The sequence below is a fragment of the Mus caroli genome, unplaced genomic scaffold, assembly GCF_978045245.1.
Source record: "Mus caroli unplaced genomic scaffold, Mus_caroli_1 scaffold_5, whole genome shotgun sequence".
Classification (NCBI taxonomy): domain Eukaryota; kingdom Metazoa; phylum Chordata; class Mammalia; order Rodentia; family Muridae; genus Mus; species Mus caroli.
Genome location: NW_028227260.1, coordinates 11568772 through 11591825, shown reverse-complemented (window position 1 = coordinate 11591825; position 23054 = coordinate 11568772). Strand labels below are relative to the sequence as shown.

The 23054-nt window shown below is 38.0% G+C and overlaps 1 protein-coding gene across 2 annotated transcripts in view; it reads left to right on the top strand.

Moving 5' to 3' along the window:
- Adgrg2 (adhesion G protein-coupled receptor G2) overlaps positions 1 to 23054 on the top strand; it is a 73380-nt gene that overhangs the window by 30129 nt on the left and 20197 nt on the right. For both annotated transcript variants that reach the window (XM_085837534.1, XM_085837533.1), the window contains 11 exons: positions 1168 to 1206; positions 3135 to 3176; positions 5379 to 5432; positions 8256 to 8311; positions 9490 to 9545; positions 11430 to 11469; positions 11978 to 12015; positions 13850 to 13944; positions 14647 to 14713; positions 16257 to 16654; positions 21278 to 21280. In XM_085837534.1, coding sequence (XP_085693660.1) covers positions 1168 to 1206; positions 3135 to 3176; positions 5379 to 5432; positions 8256 to 8311; positions 9490 to 9545; positions 11430 to 11469; positions 11978 to 12015; positions 13850 to 13944; positions 14647 to 14713; positions 16257 to 16654; positions 21278 to 21280 — 888 coding nt within the window. The remainder of the gene's footprint in view (positions 1 to 1167; positions 1207 to 3134; positions 3177 to 5378; positions 5433 to 8255; positions 8312 to 9489; positions 9546 to 11429; positions 11470 to 11977; positions 12016 to 13849; positions 13945 to 14646; positions 14714 to 16256; positions 16655 to 21277; positions 21281 to 23054) is intronic.

The following is a 23054-nucleotide window of genomic DNA, read 5'->3' as shown; positions in this document are numbered from 1 at the left end:
GTTGTTATTCATGTTGTAAATTTCATATCCATGAAGGCTTTCTCATTAGCATAGAGAGAAAAGGACATTCTTTTTTTCTTTTTTAACATTGTTATTGTTGTTTTGAAACAGGGTTCCTCTGTGTAACCAGGATAGCCATGGCTGTCCTGGAACTCACTTTGTAGATCAGGCTGGCTTCAAACTCAGAAATCCTCCTGCCACAGCCTCCCGAGAGCTGGGATTAAAGGCATGCACCATCACTACCTCGCCATTTTTATGAATTTTGGAAAAATTTCATACAACGTTTTTGTTCAGAATCACTCCACTCTTACTGCTAATTCCTTCCAGGTCCACCTTTATCTATCTACTCACCCCCAACTTTGTGTCCTTTTTTTAAAAAAGTCAATTAATGCCGGGCGTGGTGTCGCACACCTTTAATCCCAGCACTCGGGAGGCAGAGGCAGGCAGATTTCTGAGTTCGAGGCCAGCCTGGTCTACAAAGTGAGTTCCAGGACAGCCAGGGCTACACAGAGAAACCCTGTCTCGAAAAAAACAAAAACAAAACAAAACAAAAAGTCAATTAATAACCCACCAACACCAATTTGTATTACCTATATACTCTGAGGGTAGAGCCATCTGCTGAAGGGTGGCCAGCCCTTAAAGAATATTGAGTCTCTCCTCCAGAAGCATCAGCTGTCCATAGCTCCTTGGCTAGGGGTAGGAGGAGCTCATGAACTCCTTCACATTTCATACTAGAGTGTTAACTGGGCTGATCTTGTGCAGGCAACCATAGCTGTTGTGAGTTCCTGAGTGCAAGAGCCCCATCATGTCAGAAGATCCTGGTTCACTCCTGTCTTCCTCAATATCTAACTCTTACAATCTTTCTACCTCCTTTTCTTCAAGGGGACAAAATATTAAATAACATAAATTTTATTTCTAATAAACATTGGTGTTATATATTTCACACATAATCAATATTCAGAAAATCACATTCTGATAGAATAAATGTGTACTCAAGTTCATCTTGGGGCTGGCTAGCAGAGAATGGGGTGGTGCCTTGGCTCGTACCAGTTAGATTTTGCAGAACTCTAAACTCTAGATTTAGGGGAAATTGAAGTGTTTAAGGGATCTGGGAAGAGTCACATTTCTTAACTAAACCAGTCATTAAAATGTTTGTTATTATTTCAGATGCTGCTTCCGAAGTTTTGTCGACTTTAAACAAAACAGGTAATTTCAAATTATTTCTGAATGCCATAGCTTGTCTTCTGTGGCTTTTTGAGTTTTTCATAGGTAGAGTCTAATGGATTAGCAAAGGATTTCCTGTTGTTCCTTTGTTTGTTTCTGTAGGTGTTCAACCTTTGCTGCTCTTTGACTCTATCATTGAGCTATCATTCTGTTGTCACTACACTCCTAAACTTTCTATTATAGCCATAGCATTCTACTTAAAGATAACATTTGTTATGTTTGAATATTATAGCAATAGAGATTAGTTCCTAAAATGGAGAATATAGGGAAATACAAAGAAGAAAATTTAATCTTCTTTACTGTTACTTTACTAAAACTATTATTGAAACTATTATTGTTAGTAATTTGGTACCATTTCATTTGTGATCTCATATATATATACATACACATACATACATGTATATGGCTTTTGCAAAATAGTCATAATTTATACAGATTTTATGTTTCTCTTTTAACTTAGTATTAAATTGTAAGTATTACCCATTGTCTCTTGCTATTAATGACTTGATACTCCATTGCATGCCATATGTTAAACATTAAAGTTGTTTATATTTTTAATAGAAGTTATTGCAGTGAACATCCTGATAGCATCATCTTTGTATTCTATTCATCCCTGATTTCTATAGGATATGTTCCAAGAACTGGACAGCAGTATGAATATTTTAAGGCCCTCGAGAACTATTGCCTAATTACCTTCTAGAAAAATTGTACCCCACAACATTTTGCCAGCTATGCATGAGAATGGCCTTGTTGCTCACTGTACCTTTGCTGAGACTACATTGTATATTGTTAAATCTGTTTTTTAGGTTATTTTATTTTTGATTATTAGTAAAGTTGAATATTTTTTATGAATTTAGCTACAAAAATACAAGCTCATTTTACAGTTGTGTTTCACTTGTTATGGAGAGACAAATAAATAGCAAGGCTAACAAAATAATGTATAAAGGATTATTAATGACAGCACAAAATGGTATCCACCTCTAAAATTACCACCAACCATTGTCCAGGAATCGCACACTCAAGCGAGCCCATCAGTAACACACATACAAAGACTTCTGAAATTGTATATTACTGTTATTCTTCAGCGTATCTCCAAGCTCTGCGTTTAGTCTTTCCTTCAAATTTGCCTATATGCTCTAAAGAGACAGAAGTTTTCTGGAAATTTGTGCCCTGAATGCAGCCTCTTATAATAGGCAATCCTCCTTATACAAGGCTTTTTGAACCAGATTCTCCATCATCTGGTGGATGCGCCAGGGACTTTGTCTCCAGATGTTTTTTGGAAAGATAATCCTAGGGCTTGCCTTTTCAGGCACATTAATACTTGCCAGTGGATCTCTAACTAAAGTAGTCATGGTTCTACTGTGAGATTGTTATGCAACAGTTGTTGGCTGGTCTTGACTTCTCTCAGAACAATTTAATCTCCCAATACAATGAGGACAGTATCCTATTAACCTTAAAGAAGAAAGCGGGATTCTTGATTGTAAATGATAGTAAAATTGATTCAGTATGCTCTGATTCACACTGACTTTCCTTCTGAGTCACATGTCCTTTATAACCTGTCATCTGAAGGCACTGTTTATAACTTAGTTCTACCCACCTGCATTGTAAATTCATATTTATGGGTCTAGCAGTAGTGCCTGGAAACTCAAGTGGAATTACACAAGCCGAGGGATGTGTAATGGGTGTGATCTAACTGGGTAAACATGTGACTCCAATTCTTAGACCCACCCTGGGCTGCGTGTTCTGTGAATGAGAGTCGCATTCATTCTGCTGCTAAGAATGACCAATGGTATCTTCAAGATCTCAACAGTGTGCTTTTCTTAGCACTTCACTAAAAAAAAAAAATACTCGTGGCAAACTGTTTTTTAAGCAACAAATTCTGCTCTAATATTTAAATTGCTTCTTTGCAGAAAAATCTAAAATCACTATAGTAAAAACCTTCAATGCATCAGGTATGACTTATTATCAATATCAAGACTTTCTTTTTATAACCTGAGTAAACCTAAAGAAATGGCTGGTATTTATGATTTGTCTTTTTTTCCTACTTTTTAAAAATAAAAATCTGTTCTTAATGAATAGATATAAATATTTATTGGCTACCTGAAATTGCACTAGGTGTTTTGGTCTGTGTAATGGTAATCAGCCTGTGCCTGCCCTTAAGAATCTTTTAGTCTAAGGGGAGACAGAGTAAATAGTTAACTGACATGAGCCTGCCTGCAGGAGGATTCTACCAGTTTGTTTGTTTAGGTGCTGCGAAAGGTGAGCACAGGCCCTGCCACATCTGAAGTGTGCACCCTATCACCAAACTACACCCTCATATCCACAGATATTTCTAACATGATTAAGACACTTGGACAACACAGGGCTGGTAGTAATGAGTAAGAATGTAATTAACAAGAGAACTAAAGAGCCAAACCTTTTGATAAATGAAGAGCTGATGTATTTTTAAGTGCCCAGTGCAAGCCCTGGCCCACAAGACATGTCTAACAAGGGTTTTTCATTGATTTCAGTAGGAAAATCTGGTTTACTACCTGTTTCTGTAAATAGAATCTATTGAAACCACTGTCCTGCCTATTTGTTTAAATTATTTTCTGTGGCTACTTTTCTGCTACATAAAATTGAATCATTGTAGCAGAAAACACCTAACTCACAAAACCTAAAATATTAACCTAACCACTCCCAGCTAAAGTCAGGATTTAAATTGTCTGTGGTCATGTACTCAGGGAGGGGGTGGGAATTATAGATAATAGTAGAAATGGGAAAGAAAATCCTCATTGTGAAAGAGCAGCAAAAGATATACATCCCTGGAAATGGAAGTGCAAGTGAAACTTAGAGGAGAATAGCAAGTTTAGCAGGCAAGAGACCAGTGCTTTAAAGGCCACTGTAAGCATTACTGCCTGTCATTTATACATATCATAAATGCATGGTATTTTGCATAGTGTGAAATTCAGTTTGTTCACAGAATCTAAATTTAGCTGACACATGACACTCATACTCCGGAATCCTTCTGACAGAAGCCAGATCATGTGCACCAAGTCAAATTATAATTTTCTTTTACATCCAAACTAATTTCTCACGGGAACAACTCATAATGTCTGATGGATATAAATTTGCCTTTTGGACATTACATATATAATTCTGTCAAAGACACCATATTAAGGAGACTAAATGTTGCTTAATATAACAATCTTTTGAAGGCTCGTTTTCCCTCGTTAGTAGTACCTCATCAGGCTTTCCGACCCCACTGTTTTCTGTGGATCTCTTGCATGTCAACAACTGAATAATGGAACGTTGAACTTTTTTTCAAATAAAAAAAGAAAGATGCACTTCTTTCACAAAGGAGAAATTGTTTCTCAGGTTGAGCTGCATTCAATTTGTTTTGTTTTGTTTAACAGAGATCATTTAATCTCCCATTCACCTCTTCCTCCTTTGTGTGTTTGTATGGCCTGGTGTCCTGTCCATCCCTGAACCATTTTATTTCTTTGCTAGAATCATCCACTAGATTGTAAGCACCATCACACAACCCTTTTATTTCCTGACTGGTATCATCCACCAGAGTGTTAGCTCTTTAAGGACAGGGTTTGTATTTGGGCCCTCTCAAGACGCAGAAATTATAGTGAGTACTTAGCAGATATGCTTGAATTTTGGAGAGTTTGTTTATGGAGTGAAATCGTGACATTACTATTATTTTGAATGTGCATTTGTTGAGTACTCTATGTGAGCTTAGACCAACATTAGCGTCTTCTGGGATTTTTCTACCTGGGAAGGAAAGGATGATCTGTGATTCAGGACTAGACCACTTAAATTCTCCATACATGATTCACTTCCATTGTTCTCTATATCAGACAGGAGAAGAATTAATTAGGAAAAGGGACAAAGAAATTTCAGAGAAGAATTGAAGGTCAGGCAGTGATATGGCAAGGAGTTGTAGAGTCACATCCCATAGCTGCCCGTCTAAGTATTTCTTTATTCTTTGTGCAATTTATCCAGCCAATTCTGATCAGTGTTTTAATATTGTTGGTTTATATTGGTGTCTTCATTTGCAAATTTTCTTGACAGTGCAATACTTAATGTATATAATATACATATATATTATATATAATAATAAGCACAGTTATTATCATGCTTAACCAGCTGGGTTTCTTTTCTTTCAGGAGTCAAATCCCAGAGAAATATCTGCAATTTGTCATCTCTTTGCAATGACTCAGGTTAGTTCTAATGAGCACTACACAACTGCACATTCCCAGATAAGTTTGCTCCACAGAAAGAGTTGGCTTGTTTTTCTCCTGTTGTGTCTAAACATAGCTTTCTGATCTGTCCCTTTTCCATGCAACCAGGGCTACTACAAAGTCCCTAATAAAAAAACAAAAGCAAATTTTAGACCTGGCTGAAATTACCTTTCCATTTTCTAGTCAGAGAAAATAGATAAGCTTCCACAACAAGGATTTTCACTTGAGCGTTAAATCCACACTAATTCTAGTAGCCTTAGAATTAATGCATAAAAAGTTAATAATAAAATAATTGATTGGTGGAAGTTACTTCTTATAAGTAAATCCCTCAAGCTTTTCCATAGGACCTTACATATTATGACTCAAAAGCAAAGTATTATCCTTTGCTAAGAGTAAAACAAACCAGACTTTTAGAATATTTCATATATACCTAGTTTAATTAGATGTGATTCCATTACTGTCTGTAGTGTTTTGCTATCTCTAACACTGTCCATGGTGTTTTTAAAATTGAGATGGAAATCTCTTGAGAACATGCTGTTTTTGAAATAGGAATAGTTTTTCCTCCTGCCATGGGCCAGAGGCATGAAACAACCTCTTTTCTCCCATTGATTTGGCTCTCTGGGCTTCTTCCTTATTAAGACCAATGAAAGCAAATGTGAAAAACAGAAAAATATGCTGTGGCAGGTCAGAACTGGATTGGAGATCATGGGTAGGGGGAAGAGGAAAACAGCAATTCTAGTAATAATCATTAGAAGAATTTTACCTTTTATGTTTTGTTCCTCTTTATAGTGTTATACTTCTTCTGAGAATTATAGGTAATATTTCAAGTAAAAATACAACTGGGTAGATTAAAAAACAAGAAATTTTCCTATTTAAATACTTCAGGAATGGAGAGATGTCTCAGAGTTTAAGAGAACATATTGCTCTAGCAGAGGACTGAAGTTTGGTTCCTAGCAACTATGCAACAACTCACAACTACTTATAACTCCAGTTCCAAGGGACTCCTACACCCTCTTTTGGTCTCCATAGGTACTATATTCACATGCGTGCACACACACAATTAATAATCAGATCTAAAAAATTAATAGTCTACAAATATGTCCTACTGTGTGAGTATGAGAGTTGCTCAAGTGTGTTTTCTGTTGATATGTTCCAGGAACACTACAAATGGGCTAAGGGTGTGGCTCAATGGTAGTGCATTTGCCTAATCTGTTCAAGTCTCTGGGCTCGATCCCTACCACCACAAAAAAGTATACATTTTATTTTCACGTATTTGTATAACTTTCTCTTATTTTTAGTTCCTTTTTCCCTCTACCCTCTCTTACCCTTCTCTTTACTATATCCTTATAATATTATTTGGCGGCATCACCTATGTTTTGGACTGGGACTAATGCCTAGTTATGTTTTGTGTCTAAACCATATTTGATAACTGAAAATCAACATGTGGTTTAAAATGGTCATCTTGAATAACAGATGTCAGAAAGCCGGTTGGAGTAATGTTTTCCCTAATGAAGGGACTGAGTTGACCATTTGTCATAGTGACTGGGGAAAACAACTTCAACAGGGAACCCACTCTTCTGCCACCAGAAATCCCATGATATCCTGCCAAAAACTAGAAACCTCTTCTTCTTTCAGGTTTCCAGTCTGGGTCCATTAAAGATCTATGAATTAAGCTGAGAGCTTTCTGGCCAGGAAGAATTATATTGAGAGTCAAAAGATGGTAGCTTTTTCATTGTTCCATGCAGCCAGAACTTTTGTGTTCCCTGCACATTTGTAAAACTCATAATACACTCAACAAGAATGTGAGGGAGATGAATTGTCACACACATGGGGGGGAATCTAAACAAGCATTCAAAAGCTTGATTTTTAAAATTATATATACATATACATATACATATATATATATATATTATCGTCATGCACCCCAGAAGAGGGCATCAGATCCCACTACAGATGGTTGTAAGCCACCATGTGGCTGCTGGGAATTGAATGTAGGCCTTCTGGAGGAGGTGCCCAGTACTGTTAACTGCTGAGCCATCCCTCTAGCCTCCTTGATATTTTTTTAAGTGTATAATTTTATACAGATTTGAAGTATCTTTGTTTTTAATAATTATGAATTATTTGAAATTCCTGTGTCAATATAAACTTTTATTAAATGAATTCAGCAGACTCTGTTTCCAAATTCATGTGTGTGTGTGTGTGTAACAGTAACAATTAAAAAATAAGTTTAAGATCAGGTAGAGATTTAGGAGAAGAGGGAGGATGTAAATGATGTAAATAAAATATGTATATGAAATTCTCAAAAAACAAATTTAAAAACTGATGAAGAATTGACTTCCATAAAGTTGCTTAGCTGCTAAGGAACACCTCTCTCTCTCTCTCTCTCTCTCTCTCTCTCTCTCTCTCTCTCTCTCTCTCTCTCTCTCTCTCTCTCACATACACACACACACACACACATCTATGCCACTGCAACTCCAACTCTAAAACATGTTATTTTAAAGGTCACATTGGAACCATAGTCCCCAATTATCCTAAGTGAAAAAGTTTCAGCTGGAAGAAAAAAAAAAAACATCTTGGGCAACAGGTAGCATTCTCTCTTACTGACTTCCTACATCAAAGTTGTAGCTCCTATTTTCTGAAAATTCTATTGACAAGCAATGAATAGCCATTGATAGAAGAGCAGGACTCAAAACAAAGAATATAATTAAACTTTATAAAATAATTTAATACCTTGTAATGTGCTATATTAACCCTTAAACTCTAAGAACTCAAGTCTCAAATTTTCTGAAACTTTATTTTTAGTGTTTTTTAGAGGTGAGATAGTGTTTCAACATGATGAAGACCACAATGTTACCCAGGTAGGCTTTTAAGATTTTATTTAGCTGCAATCTTTCAAAGTACATTTACATGTATCTAAAGAGTTACCAAAGACAGATTATTTGTGATACTTGCTATGTTTGATTTATGAACAAATTTAAGTAAAATATGTCTCCTTGACTTTCTAGCTGTGTTCTTAAGGGCTTGAACTAATAGTATTCATGTTATTATTCTAGCGGTTCTATTTTAGTTTTTACTGGGTTTGTTGCTGAATAAGAATGGTAATATTGTGCAGTCCTATTACCAGTATCAAATATGTTTATTGAATTTAATAAGCATCTTCCAGATGTGGTTGCGTTCCACACTTGGGGAATTCAAATACACTGATATACACCTTCCTGGCACCTAGAGGATCTAGAGCAAATGTGATTCTTCATTAATTGACTATCTCCTAAATGCCTACTACATACCAGACCGTGATCTGAATGCTAGAAATAAAGCAATAGTACTGTCAAACTTCTCTTTTTACACAGATGGACCTTAACTTTGAATCCTGCCATGAGGAGAATTTTAATAGTACTGTTTTGGGGAAACCCTTGAATGGAAGAAATACAGAACTGACTGACTCTGACACTTTAAAAATAAATAAAGCCAAATTAGCTCATCCAATATTGATTGACTCTTGGATACACCATCATCTGTATATCCAAAATCTGATCATGTGCAGTTTATGGAGTTATGATTCACTCTTTAGGGCATAATTCTTTGGATGGATAAAAATGGAAATTCTTGTCAGATAATGTGGTTTTTTTTAATTTATTTTTTTATTAGGTATTTTCCTCGTTTACATTTTCAATGCTATCCCAAAAGTCACCCATACCCACCCCCCCAATCCCCTACCCACCCACTCCCCCTTTTTGGCCCTGGCATTCCCCTGTATTGGGGCATATAAAGTTTGCAAGTCCAATGGGCCTCTCTTTGCAGTGATGGCCGACTAGGCCATCTTTTGATACATATGCAGCTAGAGACAAGAGCTCCGGGGTACTGGTTAGTTCATAATGTTGTTCCACCTATAGGGTTGCAGATCCCTTTAGCTCCTTGGGTAATTTCTCTAGCTCCTCCATTGGGGGCCGTGTGATCCATCCAATAGCTGACTGTGAGATAATGTGTTTAAACATGATGCTTTGCTATTATCTTAATGAGTTCTCACCTCCAACAGAATCAAGATATAACTAATGGCACCTTCGCTGGAGTCCTGTCTCTAAGTGAACTGAAGTAAGTAAGCTGGCATTTTCTTTAAAATTTCATATATACCATGTGAAAAAATACACAGTGAGCTGTTTTTGCTTTTGGAAACCAAGAATAGGACACAGAGACTCAAAGGATGCAGAGCAAATTAATTCTTGCCTACTTTACAAATTAACCATGGTTATCTGTCCTCAACTAAGAGTCTCCTGAGGATGTTCCCACTGGTGACTGAAATTACACAACAGCTTCATCTGAGCTGGTATTTGAATTTTAATACAATTCATTATCCGTTATGATTGTTAGACAAGCTGAAGTCCAGCCTTCTTGAAAGAGTGTTCAACCTATGGTCAAAATTGTAAACAGCCTTAAAAACAAACAAACAAACAAAAGAGTAAGATACCAGAATATATATGCAAATTAGGAGTGGGATAACTAATGGGTTTGTCCTGAATTCTTGAATAAAATTGATTTGGAAAAAAACCAAAACATTATTAAGTGTTCTTGGAGGGAAGGTAATTCAGTTGCATGGGTTCGTAATATGAACTTTTCAAATGAAAACATTGTTTCACAATGTCAAATGGTGGGACACACTTTACTATATACCATTTGTTTATGTTGTCATGAAACATCAGTGATTTAACAGTCAGAGAGGGAACACTGGGGATTGTAGCACATGCCTTTAATCCCAGCACTTGGAAGGCAAAGAAAGGCAGGTGAATCTCTTGATTTTAAGGGTAGCCTTGTCTATGTAGCAAGTTGTGGAACAGCTAGCACTACATAGAAAGACCCTATCTAAAAAAAATTAAAAAGTTAAAGGTCAGAAAGGGAAATCTTGGTTCACTACATGTCAGCTTGCAAGAACTTCCAAAGACAATGAGGTGCATTATCAATGTCCCCAGTTAGACCATAGGTTTTGTCCTGTTGCTGAGAGGAAGAATTTCATGAATATGGCATGGATCAGCTACCAAAGGACAATCTAAGGATGTAAATATAGAGCAGAAGGAGTGGCTAGGACCACAGAAACCAACAGAAAGAAGGTATCCTCTGAGCACAGTTTGGCAAATGTGAGCTTGGGAAGCTAGTTGACCACTGTTATGCATTCTTTTCGAGATCTTACTTAAAGTCACCTATAATTGTTGCCCATTCCTTCGAGCAGGGCACTCTCAACCTCAGCATTGTTGCCCTCTGGGGACCCATAGTTCACTGTCATGAGAACCTGTTCTATACATTGTAGGATATTTAGAAGCATCCCTAGCCTCACCCCCACCAGAAACCAGCAGCAGCCTCCTCAGTGTAACAACAAGAAATGGTTCCAGACAGACATCTTCTGGAGGGCAGAATCGCCCGCCTCTCTTGAGAAGAGTGACTTCTTTAGCTAGAATTCTTTCATCTGAACTTCAGTAAACACCTGCCAAATTGAAGAAATGGAAACATTGTAGAAGCAGAAATGGAGGCAAGGAATGCGAGAAATTCCCACGGGGATGTTGGATGAGAGGGAGACAGGGCTGGAATCCTAGAAGGTAGATGAGGTATTAATCAGACGGCCAGGATGAGTCGCTTACCATTCTCAGAAATCTTTGCCCTGGGCCAGATATTCCTTTGACTGCCTGCCAGAAGAAGTTGCCTTGGGTTTTACAGTAGCCTAATGAATAACACGATTGCTCAACCATAATTTATATCTTGCTCTTAGCTAGGACTGATCCACCTCCCATCTGCTTAGTTTTCCTTGTCTTATAAATAATTGATTTTCCCCACAGAGCAATCTCTTATTATGCCCCATGTCTCTTCACAGTGAACACTGTAAGCAGTACATGCCACATGCCTGATCTAATTGCTTAAAAAGGGACCTTGTTTTGAATTTCCCATCACTAATGATCTCCTTCATGTTAATTTCTCTCATTCTATTCACAGGCGATCAGAGCTCAACAAAACTCTACAGACCTTAAGTGAGGTAACCATAGAATACCCTATACCTTGCTTATTATTATTATTATTATTATTATTATCATTATTATTCAGGGGAAGTGTATGTAATTCTGCTTTCTTGGGAGATACATATTTAGATTCTCCCAAATCTGTCATGCTAAAAGAGCAAATGAATGAACCTACTGCATTGTTCCAAAACTCAGAAGTAGGGGCTATAGGTGGGCACTGTGAGGAGTTAGGATTGCTGTTGTGTAATACCAAAAGTTTCTTCAAATCAAAGCTCTGGGAGATTGAGCTACCTTGTGTATAAGTGAGCTCTCTGACACTGGGGGCCTCCAAACAAAGCTTCTATGGCCTGAAGGTCTTTTGTGCTATGTTGAGAACTCAAGAGAGTGTACAGAATATTTCTAGAGGTTCTTGTCATTCTGAAATTCTATGATTAACCCTGCATTGTCTTTTTTGACATCTCTAACTGTTAAAATAATGTATGTATGTATGGTGTGTGTATATATATATATGTTTATTTATTTCAGACTTACTTTATAGTGTGTGCTACAGCAGAGGCCCAAAGGTAAGCCATGTTTAACTTTTATAGATAACTTTTCTCCATTTATGGAAATAAAGTATCATGAAAGCTTAGTTTTAAATGGTCAATTCAAAGACTTTCCTCTAACATAAAGAAATATTGGTGGTATTTTGCATTTATATATTTTTATGACTATAAATGATTCTGTTAGCATCTTTCTTCTCAGTCCTTTGGATCATCAGGCTAACATTAGGCCAGGCCAGGCAAATTCCAGGTAGAAAGGAAGACCTACAAAAAGGAGCTTGGGAAACAAGATGTGGGGACAGAAACACATAGAATGTAAAAGAAAAGAAAAAATGTATATGCAGGAGCAAAGCAATTACTGGGGGGTGTACAAGTAATTATTTTAAGTTCTGTCCTGGGGTGGCCCTGGTTGTTAGTCAGTGGCTTGTAAAGTGGTAAACTCTCTACAAGAACCCTGAGCATTTGAAGCCAGTTTGATTGACAATTTTAACTCATCAACTTTTCACTGATGCAAATCATGGCAAGTCTTACATGCAATTGTTCATTGGGTCCTCACATACTATTGATATCTACATCATTTTTATTCTCTATCTCTCTCCAATATTTGCAGCATTAATTTCTTTCTACCTACATCATTAGTAATGGAGAGAATGGCTTAAAATATTAGTCATCTTATATCTAGATTGAATTTTGGGGAGATTTGGGATTTATGAGACCTTTACATTTACCTAGGCTACTTTATAGAAAGGTTTCTGTGTTGGAATTTGAAATGACACCAGGCAAATAGTCAGGGTTTTGTTTTGGTTTTAGTTTTTGTTTTTGTTTTTTTGAGAGGTGGTTAAAAAATTTAAATGTAAATGCTAGTCTTTGCAGCCAAGTTGTATGCCTGCAAACAAACCAGGAGTCAAGTGTGGACAGAAGGTCTCTGGTCTGAAGCACCTGTGAATGTGAACCTGATGTCTCTTATAGTAAAGTTTTGAGGATAAAGTACAGACCACATGTATTATCAGGGTTCTCCAAAAAACATAACTTATAGAATATATATATATATATATATATATATATATATATATATATATATACATATATATGTTCACACACATATAAAAATTCCCATATATATAAATATATACACATACAGACACACATATGTGTATATATATTTGTACCTATACCTATAACAAGAGGATTTATTAGAATAACTTGCAGGGTTTGGTTCAACTAATCCAACAATGGCTGTCTATCAAAAGAAGGTCCAATTATCTAGTAGTTGTTCAGTTTACAATGCTGGATGTCTTAGCTGGTCTCCATTTTACAATGCTGGATGTCTTAGCTGGTCTCCATTTTACAATGCTGGATGTCTTAGCTGGTCTCCATTTTACAATGCTGGATGTCTTAGCTGGTCTCCATTATACTTTAGAATTTCAAAGAAGTAGACTTTAATGCCAGTGAAGGAATGAACTTGCTATCAACAGTGAGAGCAAGCAGGCAAACAGAGAGCAAGCTTCCTCCTTCCATGTCAACAGGTGTGACCCAGATTAAAAGTAGATCCTCCAACCTCAAAAGATCTGGATGTGTTTCTTCTCGTTTCAAAAGAAGAAAACCTCCCTCAAAGGCATCTGGCTTTAGCTAATTACCGATGTAGTCAAGTTGGCAACTGAAAATAGCCAACCTAGAAGAGACCCTAGAAGATGGGTGTTTGTAAGGCTAGTGGGGTAGAACTGCAAAGCAAACACTATCAGTGTCCCTTTCCTCACTCTTGAGTTTGAAAAAGTAACTACAAAGTATAGGCAAATTTCTAATAAATACTGTGCATACATACTAACATCCTGGCTGTATGTGTTTCTCTTTGCAGCACGGTAAACTGTACTTTCACAATAAAACTCAATGAGACCATGAATGTGTGTGCCATGATGGTTACTTTCCAAAGTGTACAGATTTGGCCAATGGGTAAGATGTCTCTGTGGCTGCACTCTTTTTCACATGAATTTTGATGGAGGGCTCTGTGTTGAGTATTCATTCAATGGCTTGTTGCTAGGCCTTGTCTGATTCATTTTTAATTGACTAGCAAGCTATATATATTTATGTGTACAGTGATGTTCAGGTGTACATTGTAGAATATCTAGGTCATGCTATTTAGGAACTTTCAAGTATATAATATATTAACTATAGTCACCATGTCACAAAATAGGTCTCTTGAAGTCTAACTGAATTTTGTGTCCTTTAGCCAAAAATTCTCCAGTTTTCTCCTTTAGTTTCATCTGGTAACTCCCATTTCATTCTCTGTTTCTATGAGTTAGACATTTGTAGATTCCACAAGTGAGTATGATCATGTGGTGTTTGTTTTCTATACCTGGCCTATTCCACTTAAGCTAATTTTCTTCAGGATATATTTACTTCTTAATCCTTCTTTGGAGTTTCTAAAGAGAGATTGATCTTGCAAGCACATAACCAAACCGACAAAAAAACGCAATAAATAATTTAGCAAGCATATATATATATATATATATATATATATATATATATGCCAATATTAAACACAGTCAATAAATTTTGCCACTGATTCTAGACAATTACTCTTTAAAATCACAGCCTGTCAGTCTGGGCTTCTATTTTTCTTTATTCTTGACCATGCATTTTTGTCTCCTTTAGAACAGTGCTGCTGTTCCCCCAGGACTCCCTGCCCTTCCTCACCAGAAGAGTTAGAAAAACTACAGTGGTATGTAACAGATTTGCTGAGCTTCCCATAAATAAATAAATAAATAAATAAATAAATAAATAAATAAATAAATAGCAAAAAACGAATCAAGCAAAGCAAATGTGGAAATAAAACTGATATATACATATAACACTTAATCCCCATGCTAGCCAAGGATAGTCAGAATTTTCAGGCTTTCGGTTTTCAAGAAAATTGTTTTCTGTTCTGTGGAGCTTCCATTAGGAATACTGTCTTCAAACCGATTCTGAATCTTGGCTACACACTGGGATCACTGGGTGAGCCTTACAGATTTTTATAGCTGGGTATGGTGTACTTTTGTGGTGTGCTAAATGATGATAGGGTCTCACTGTGGATGTCACAAGTGAACACTGGAAGAAGCTGAATGAAGGGCATGTGGAACTCTGTTGTTTTGCTGCCTTGTTATAGGCCATAAATTAGCTCAAGTTTTAGTTTTTAGAAACACTGATTCCCAATCACCACCCTCAGAGAACTGGGCCAGAATGATCTGAGATATACTCTAAGTATGTCATATTTTAATGCCTGTTTCTCAAAAGACCGAGACAGAAAGCTCACCTTGAGATCGAGGCCAGCCTGAGCTACATAATGTAATGGAATTTCAGCCTGGCTACATAGAGTAATATTCTGTCTCAAAAAACAAACAAACAAACAAACAAAACAAAACAAAACAAAACAAAGTAAAGGTGGTAAAGACACTTTGGGTGGCTTTAACAATTAAAATTGAGAATCACAGATTGGGTGGTGGTGGCAAATGTTTTTAATTCCAGCACTCAAGAGGCAGGAGGCAGGAGGCAGGAGACAGGAGGCAGGAGGCAGGAGGCAGGAGGCAGGAGGCAGGAGGCAGGAGGCAGGAGGCAGGAGGCAGGAGGCAGGAGGCAGGAGGCAGGAGGCAGGAGGCAGGAGGCAGGAGGCAGGAGGCAGGAGGCAGGAGGCAGGAGGCAGGAGGCAGGATCTGTGAGTTCGAGGCCAGCCTGCTCTACAAATAAGTTTTAGGGTTACACAGAGAAGCCCTGTTTCAATAAAAACAAGAGAGAGAGGTAGTTGATTTACAAGTCAGGGATTATCTCTTTGGACCCAGTTTGATTCATGTTTCATCCAACCAATTTCTTGATTACTTACCATGTTCTAGTGACCATTATACCTGGATATAATGGTACGGAATTGGTTAAGACAGATTTCTAGTGTGATGAAACCAGTTAAGATATGGGACATTTAGTATGTGTTTCCTCCAGGAACACAGGGAATGTTATAAGATCCTAGATTATGTGTTGCATAGAGCTCTAGAGCATTGGTAAATCAGTGAACCAGAACTGGGGTTTGTAAAATAATGCTAATATCTCTCCCTGGAGTCATGAAGGGGTGGGGGCAGAAGCCAGTGTCAGAAGCACACAGAGTGTAAAGTGGACAGTCTTTTAGAGTGAAACTCTGTTAAGCTGGTTGTGCCAGACAGCTGCTGGGGTTGATGACTCAGTCCTCTGTGCCTTATTGGTGTCTTATATGTATCTCTCTGGTTTTTTTCCTTTAGTGAACTGCAGGATCCCATTGTCTGCCTTGCTGATCAACTGCATGGCCCACTGTTATCGTCTTCCAGCAAGCCTGTGCCAGTTGTACCTCAGGCCACCATTATTTCCCATGTTGCTAGTGACTTCTCTTTGGCTGAACCCCTTGATCATGCCCTTATGACCCCAAGCACACCCTCTCTGACACAAGAAAGTAGCCTTCCATCTCCCCAGCCTACAATCTCCCTGACTTCCAGTCCTGCCAATGACTTGCCTGTTCAATCTGTAGTGGTCTCTTCTTTGCCTCAAACTGATCTTTCCCACACCCTGTCACCTGTGCAGTCCTCCATTCCCTCTCCTACCACACCAGCCCCATCTGTCCCTGAAGAACTGGTCACCATCAGCACACCTCCTGGTGAGACAGGTAAATATGAGAAGCCAAACTGATCAAGGAGGATGTTGGGATTTGGGCTTCCTAAAAAAACTTGCAAATCAAAGATACACAATAAGACTTCATTAAGACATTCTTCTGAACCATTTGGAAGATCCAGGTTTAACCCCACATCCAGCAAAAGATAAAAAAAAAAAAAAGAAGAAGAAAAAAAAAAGTTTAGCACCTCCTGACCACCTCCTGACCTATTCCACATGGGAATGGATACATCACTCTGGGTTTACTTGGTTAGGAATAGTATAAATGGGAAAGTCATGGAAACTGCTAAGTGTTCCCAGGAGCTTAGTGATATAGGAATATAGGACAGAAGGAAAGGAACAGAGAGTATTCCAGACTCCTTGGAACCTTAGTTCTGTGAGTATGAACCAAGCTTTCCTTTAGAAACTAGAGGATGGGAGACAAAGCCTAGCCTGATGTATTAGTAGTTTGGAGCTCAGGTTATGGCTTCCTCTGCCATCATGCCAGCATCCCCAGGAAGATTTGGCGCGTCTTCCAAGTGACTTACTATTTCTCCTAATAAGCATTGCTCTCAAAATATCTTAAAATAAATGTATAAATTTTAGGCATAATTATGGAGTCATAATATAAAAGGAGATTTAATGGCTGGATAAAAAGCATTATTAAAATTCATTGCCCTGGGCCTACAGTGATTATTTTCCCATAGCTATTCCCACTGACCCTTAGAAGCAAACTTTTTTTTTTAATTTTTAATATTTTTATTACATATTTTCCTCAATTACATTTCCAATGCTATCCCAAAAGTCCCCCATAGCGCCCCCCACTTCCCTACCCACCCATTCCCATTCTTTTGGCCCTGGCATTCCTCTATATTGGGGCATATAAAGTTTGCAAGTCCAATGGGCCTCTCTTTCCATTGATGGCCGACTAGGCCATCTTTCCATACATATGCCGCTAGAGACAAGAGCTCCGGGGTTCTGGTTAGTACATCATGTTGTTCCAACATAGGGTTGCAGATCCCTTTAGCTCCTTGGTTACTTTCTCTAGCTTCTCCATTGGGAGCCCTGTGATACATCCAATAGCTGACTGTGAACATCCACTCCTGTGTTTGCTAGGCCCCGGCATCATCTCACAAGAGACAGCTATATTTGGGTCCTTTCAGCAAAATATTGCTAGTGTATGCAATGGTGTCAGCGTTTAGAAGCTGATTATGGGATGGATCTCTGGATACAGCAGTCTCTAAATGGTCCATCCTTTCATCACAGCTACGAACTTTGTCTCTGTAACTCCTTCCATGGGTGTTTTGTTCCCAATTCTAAGAAGGGGCACAATGTCCACACTTCGGTCTTCATTCTTCTTGAGTTTCATGCGTTTAGCAAATTGTATCTTATATCTTGGGTATCCTAAGTTTTGGGCTAATATCCACTTATCAGTGAATACATATTGTGTGAGTTCTTTTGTGATTGTGTTACTTCACTCAAGATGATGCCCTCCAGGTCCATCCATTTAGCTAGGAATTTCATAAATTCATTCTTTTTAATAGCTGAGTAGTACTCCATTGTGTAAATGTACCATAATTTCTGTATCCATTCCTCTGTTGAGGGACATCTGGGTTCTTTCCAGCTTCTGGCTATTATAAATAGGGCTGCTATGAACATAGTGGAGCATGTGTCCTTTTTACCGGTTGGGACATCTTCTGGATATATGCCCAGGAGAGGTATTGCTGGATCCTCCGGTAGTACTATGTCCAATTTTCTGAGGAACCTCCAGACTGATTTCCAGAGTGGTTGTACAAGCTTGCAATCCCACCAACAATGGAGGAGTGTTCCTCTTTCTCCACATCCTCGCCAGCATCTGCTGTCACCTGAATTTTTGATCTTAGCCATTCTGACTGGTGTGAGGTGGAATCTCAGGGTTGTTTTGATTTGCATTTCCCTGATGATTAAGGATGTTGAACATTTTTTCAGGTGTTTCTCTGCCATTCGGTATTCCTCAGGTGAGAATTCTTTGTTCAGTTCTGAGCCCCATTTTTTAATGGGGTTATTTGACTTTCTGGAGTCCACCTTCTTGAGTTCTTTATATATATTGGATATTAGTCCCTTATCTAATTTAGGATAGGTGAAGATCCTTTCCCAATCTGTTGGTGGTTTTTTTGTCTTATTGATGGTGTCTTTAGCCTTGCAGAAGCTTTGTAGTTTCATGAGGTCCCACTTGTCAATTCTCGATCTTACAGCACAGGCCATTACTGTTCTATTCAGGAATTTTTCCCCTGTGCCCATATCTTCAAGGCTTTTCCCCACTTTCTCCTCTATAAGTTTCAGTGTCTCTGGTTTTATGTGAAGATCCTTGATCCACTTAGACTTGACCTTAGTACAAGGAGATAGGAATGGATCGATTCGCATTCTTCTACATGTTAACAACCAGTTGTGCCAGCACCATTTGTTGAAAATGCTGTCTTTCTTCCACTGGATGTTTTTAGCTCCCTTGTCGAAGATCAAGTGACCGTAGGTGTGTGGGTTCATTTCTGGGTCTTCAATTCTATTCCATTGGTCTATTTGTCTGTCACTATACCAGTACCATGCAGTTTTTATCACAATTGCTCTGTAGTAGAGCTTTAGGTCCGGCATGGTGATTCCACCAGAGGTTCTTTTATCCTTGAGAAGAGTTTTTGCTATCCTAGGTTTTTTGTTATTCCAGATGAATTTGCAGATTGCACTTTCTAATTCGTTGAAGAATTGATTTGGAATTTTGATGGGGATTGCATTGAATCTGTAGATTGCTTTTGGCAAGATAGCCATTTTTACAATGTTGATCCTGCCAATCCATGAGCATGGGAGATCTTTCCATCTTCTGAGATCTTCTAGAATTTCTTTCTTCAGAGACTTGAAGTTTTTATTATACAGATCTTTCACTTCCTTAGTTAGAGTCACGCCAAGATATTTTATATTCTTTGTGACTATTGAGAAATGTGTTGTTTCCCTAATTTCTTTCTCAGCCTGTTTATTCTTTGTGTAGAGAAAGGCCATTGATTTGTTTGAGTTAATTTTATATCCAGCTACTTCACCGAAGCTGTTTATCAGGCTTAGGAGTTCTCTGGTGGAATTTTTAGGGTCACTTATATATACTATCATATCATCTGCAAAAAGTGATATTTTGACTCCATCTTTTCCAATTTGTATCCCTTTGATCTCCTTTTGTTGTCGAATTGCTCTGGCTAGGACTTCAAGTACAATGTTGAATAGGTATGGAGAAAGTGGACAGCCTTGTCTAGTCCCTGATTTTAGAGGGATTGCTTCAAGCTTCTCACCATTTACTTTGATGTTGGCTACTGGTTTGCTGTACATTGCTTTTATCATGTTTAGGTATGGGCCTTGAATTCCTGATCTTTCCAAGACTTTTATCATGAATGGGTGTTGGATCTTGTCAAATGCTTTTTCCGCATCTAACGAGATGACCATGTGGTTTTTGTCTTTGAGTTTGTTTATATACTGGATTACGTTGATGGATTTCCGTATATTGAACCATCCCTGCATCCCTGGGATGAAACCTACTTGGTCAGGATGGATGATTGTTTTGATGTGTTCTTGGATTCGGTTAGCAAGAACTTTATTGAAGATTTTTGCATCAATATTCATAAGGGATATTGGTCTGAAGTTTTCTATCTTTGTTGGGTCTTTTTGTGGTTTAGGTATCAGAGTAATTGTGGCTTCATAGAAGGAGTTGGGTAGAGTACCTTCTGTTTCTATTTTGTGGAATAGTTTGTGAAGAACTGGGATTAGATCTTCTTTGAAGGTCTGATAGAACTCTGCACTAAACCCATCTGGTCCTGGGCTTTTTTTAGTTGGGAGACTATTAATGACTGCTTCTATTTCTTTGGGGGATATAGGGCTGTTTAGATCATTAACCTGATCTTGATTCAACTTTGGTACCTGGTATCTGTCTAGGAACTTCTCCATTTCATCCAGGTTCTCCAGTTTTGTTGAGTATAGCCTTTGGTAGAAGGATCTGATGGTGTTTTGGATGTCTTCAGGATCTGTTGTTATGTCTCCTTTTTCATTTCTGATTTTGTTAATTAGGATGCTTTCCCTGTGCCCTCTAGTGAGTCTGGCTAAGGGTTTATCTATCTTGTTGATTTTCTCAAAGAACCAGCTCCTTGATTGGTTGATTCTTTGAATAGTTTTTCTTGTTTCCACTTGGTTGATTTCACCCCTGAGTTTGATTATTTCCTGCCGTCTACTCCTCTTGGGTGAATTTGCTTCCTTTTGTTCTAGTGCTTTTAGGTGTGTTGTCAAGCTGCTAATGTGTGCTCTCTCTAGTTTCCTTTTGGAGGCACTCAGAGCTATGAGTTTTCCTCTTAGAAATGCTTTCATTGCGTCCCATAAGTTTGGGTATGTTGTGGCTTCATTTTCATTGAACTCTAAAAAGTCCTTAATTTCTTTCTTTATTCCTTCCTTGACCAAGGTATCATTGAGAAGAGTGTTGTTCAGTTTCCACGTGAAGGTTGGCTTTCTATTATTTATTTTGTTATTGAAGAGCAGCCTTAGTCCATGGTGATCTGATAGGATGCATGGGACAATTTCAATATTTTTGTATCTGTTGAGGCCTGTTTTGTGACCAATTATGTGGTCAATTTTGGAGAAGGTACCATGAGGTGCTGAGAAGAAGGTATATCCTTTTGTTTTAGGATAGAATGTTCTGTAGCTATCTGCCAGATCCATTTGATTCATAACTTCTGTTAGTTTCATTGTGTCCCTGTTTAGTTTCTGTTTCCGTGATCTGTCCATTGGTGAAAGTGGTGTGTTGAAGTCTCCCACTATTATTGTATGAGGTGCAATGTGTGCTTTGAGATTTACTAAAGTTTCTTTAATGAATGTGGCTGCCTTTGTATTTGGAGCATAGATATTCAGGATTGATAGTTCCTCTTGGAGGATTTTACCTTTGATGAGTATGAAGTGTCCCTCCCTGTCTTTTTTAATGACTTTGGGTTGGAAGTCAATCTTATCAGATATTAGAATGGCTACTCCAGCTTGTTTCTTCATGCCATTTGCTTGGAAAATTGTTTTCCAGCCTTTCATTCTGAGGTAGTGTCTATCCTTTTCTCTGAGATGGGTTTCCTGTAAGCAGCAAAATGTTGGGTCTTGTTTGTGTAGCCAGTTTGTTAGTCTATGTCTTTTTATCGGGGAGTTGAGTCCATTGATATTAAGAGATATTAAGGAAAAGTAATTGTTGTTTCCTGTTATTTTTGTTGTTAAAGTTGGCATTTTGTTCTTGTGGCTGTCTTCTTTTAGGTTTGTTGAGGGATTACCTTCTTGTTGTTTCTAGGGCGTGGTTCCTGTCCTTGTATTGGTTTTTTTCTGTTATTATCCTTTGAAGGGCTGGATTCGTGGAGAGATAATGTGTGAATTTGGTTTTGTCGTGGAATACTTTGGTTTCTCCATCTATGTTAATTGAGAGTTAGGCTGGGTATAGTAGCCTGGGCTGGAATTTGTGTTCTTTTAGTGTCTGTATAACATCCGTCCAGGATCTTCTGGCTTTCATAGTCTCTGGTGAAAAATCTGGTGTAATTCTGATAGGCTTGCCTTTATATGTTACTTGGCCTTTTTCTCTTACTGCTTTTAGTATTCTATCTTTATTTAGAGCATTTGTTGTTCTGATTATTATGTGTCGGGAGGTATTTCTTTTCTGGTCCAGTCTATTTGGAGTTCTGTAGGCTTCTTGTATGTTCATGGGCATCTCTTTCTTTAGATTTGGGAAGTTTTCTTCTATAATTTTGTTGAAGATGTTTGCTGGTCCTTTGAGTTGAAAATCTTCATTCTCATCCACTCCTATTATCCGTAGGTTTGGTCTTCTCATTGTGTCCTGTATTTCTTTGATGTTTTGAGTTAGGATCTTTTTGCATTTTACATTTTCCTTGATTGTTGTGCCGATGTTCTCTATGGAATCTTCTGCACCTGAGATTCTCTCTTCCATCTCTTGTATTCTGTTGCTGATGTTCGTATCTATGATTCCAGATTTCTTTCCTAGGGTTTCTATCTCCAGCGTTGCCTCATTTTGGGTTTTCTTTATTGTGTCTACTTCCCTTTTTAGGTCTAGTATGGTTTTGTTCATTTCCATCATCTGTTTGGATGTGTTTTCCTGTTTTTCTGTAAGGACTTCTACCTGTTTGATTATGTTATCCTGTTTTTCTTTAAGGATTTGTAACTCTTTAGCTGTGTTCTCCTGCAATTCTTTAAGGGATTTTTGTGCTTCCTCTTTATTGTCTTCTGCCTGTTTAGCAGTGTTCTCCTGCATTTCTTTAAGTGTGTTATTAAAGTCCTTCTTGAAGTCCTCTATCATCATCAGGAGATATGCTTTTAAATCTGTGTCTAGCTTTTCCGGTGTGTTGGGGTGCCCTGGACTGGGCGAAGTGGGGGTG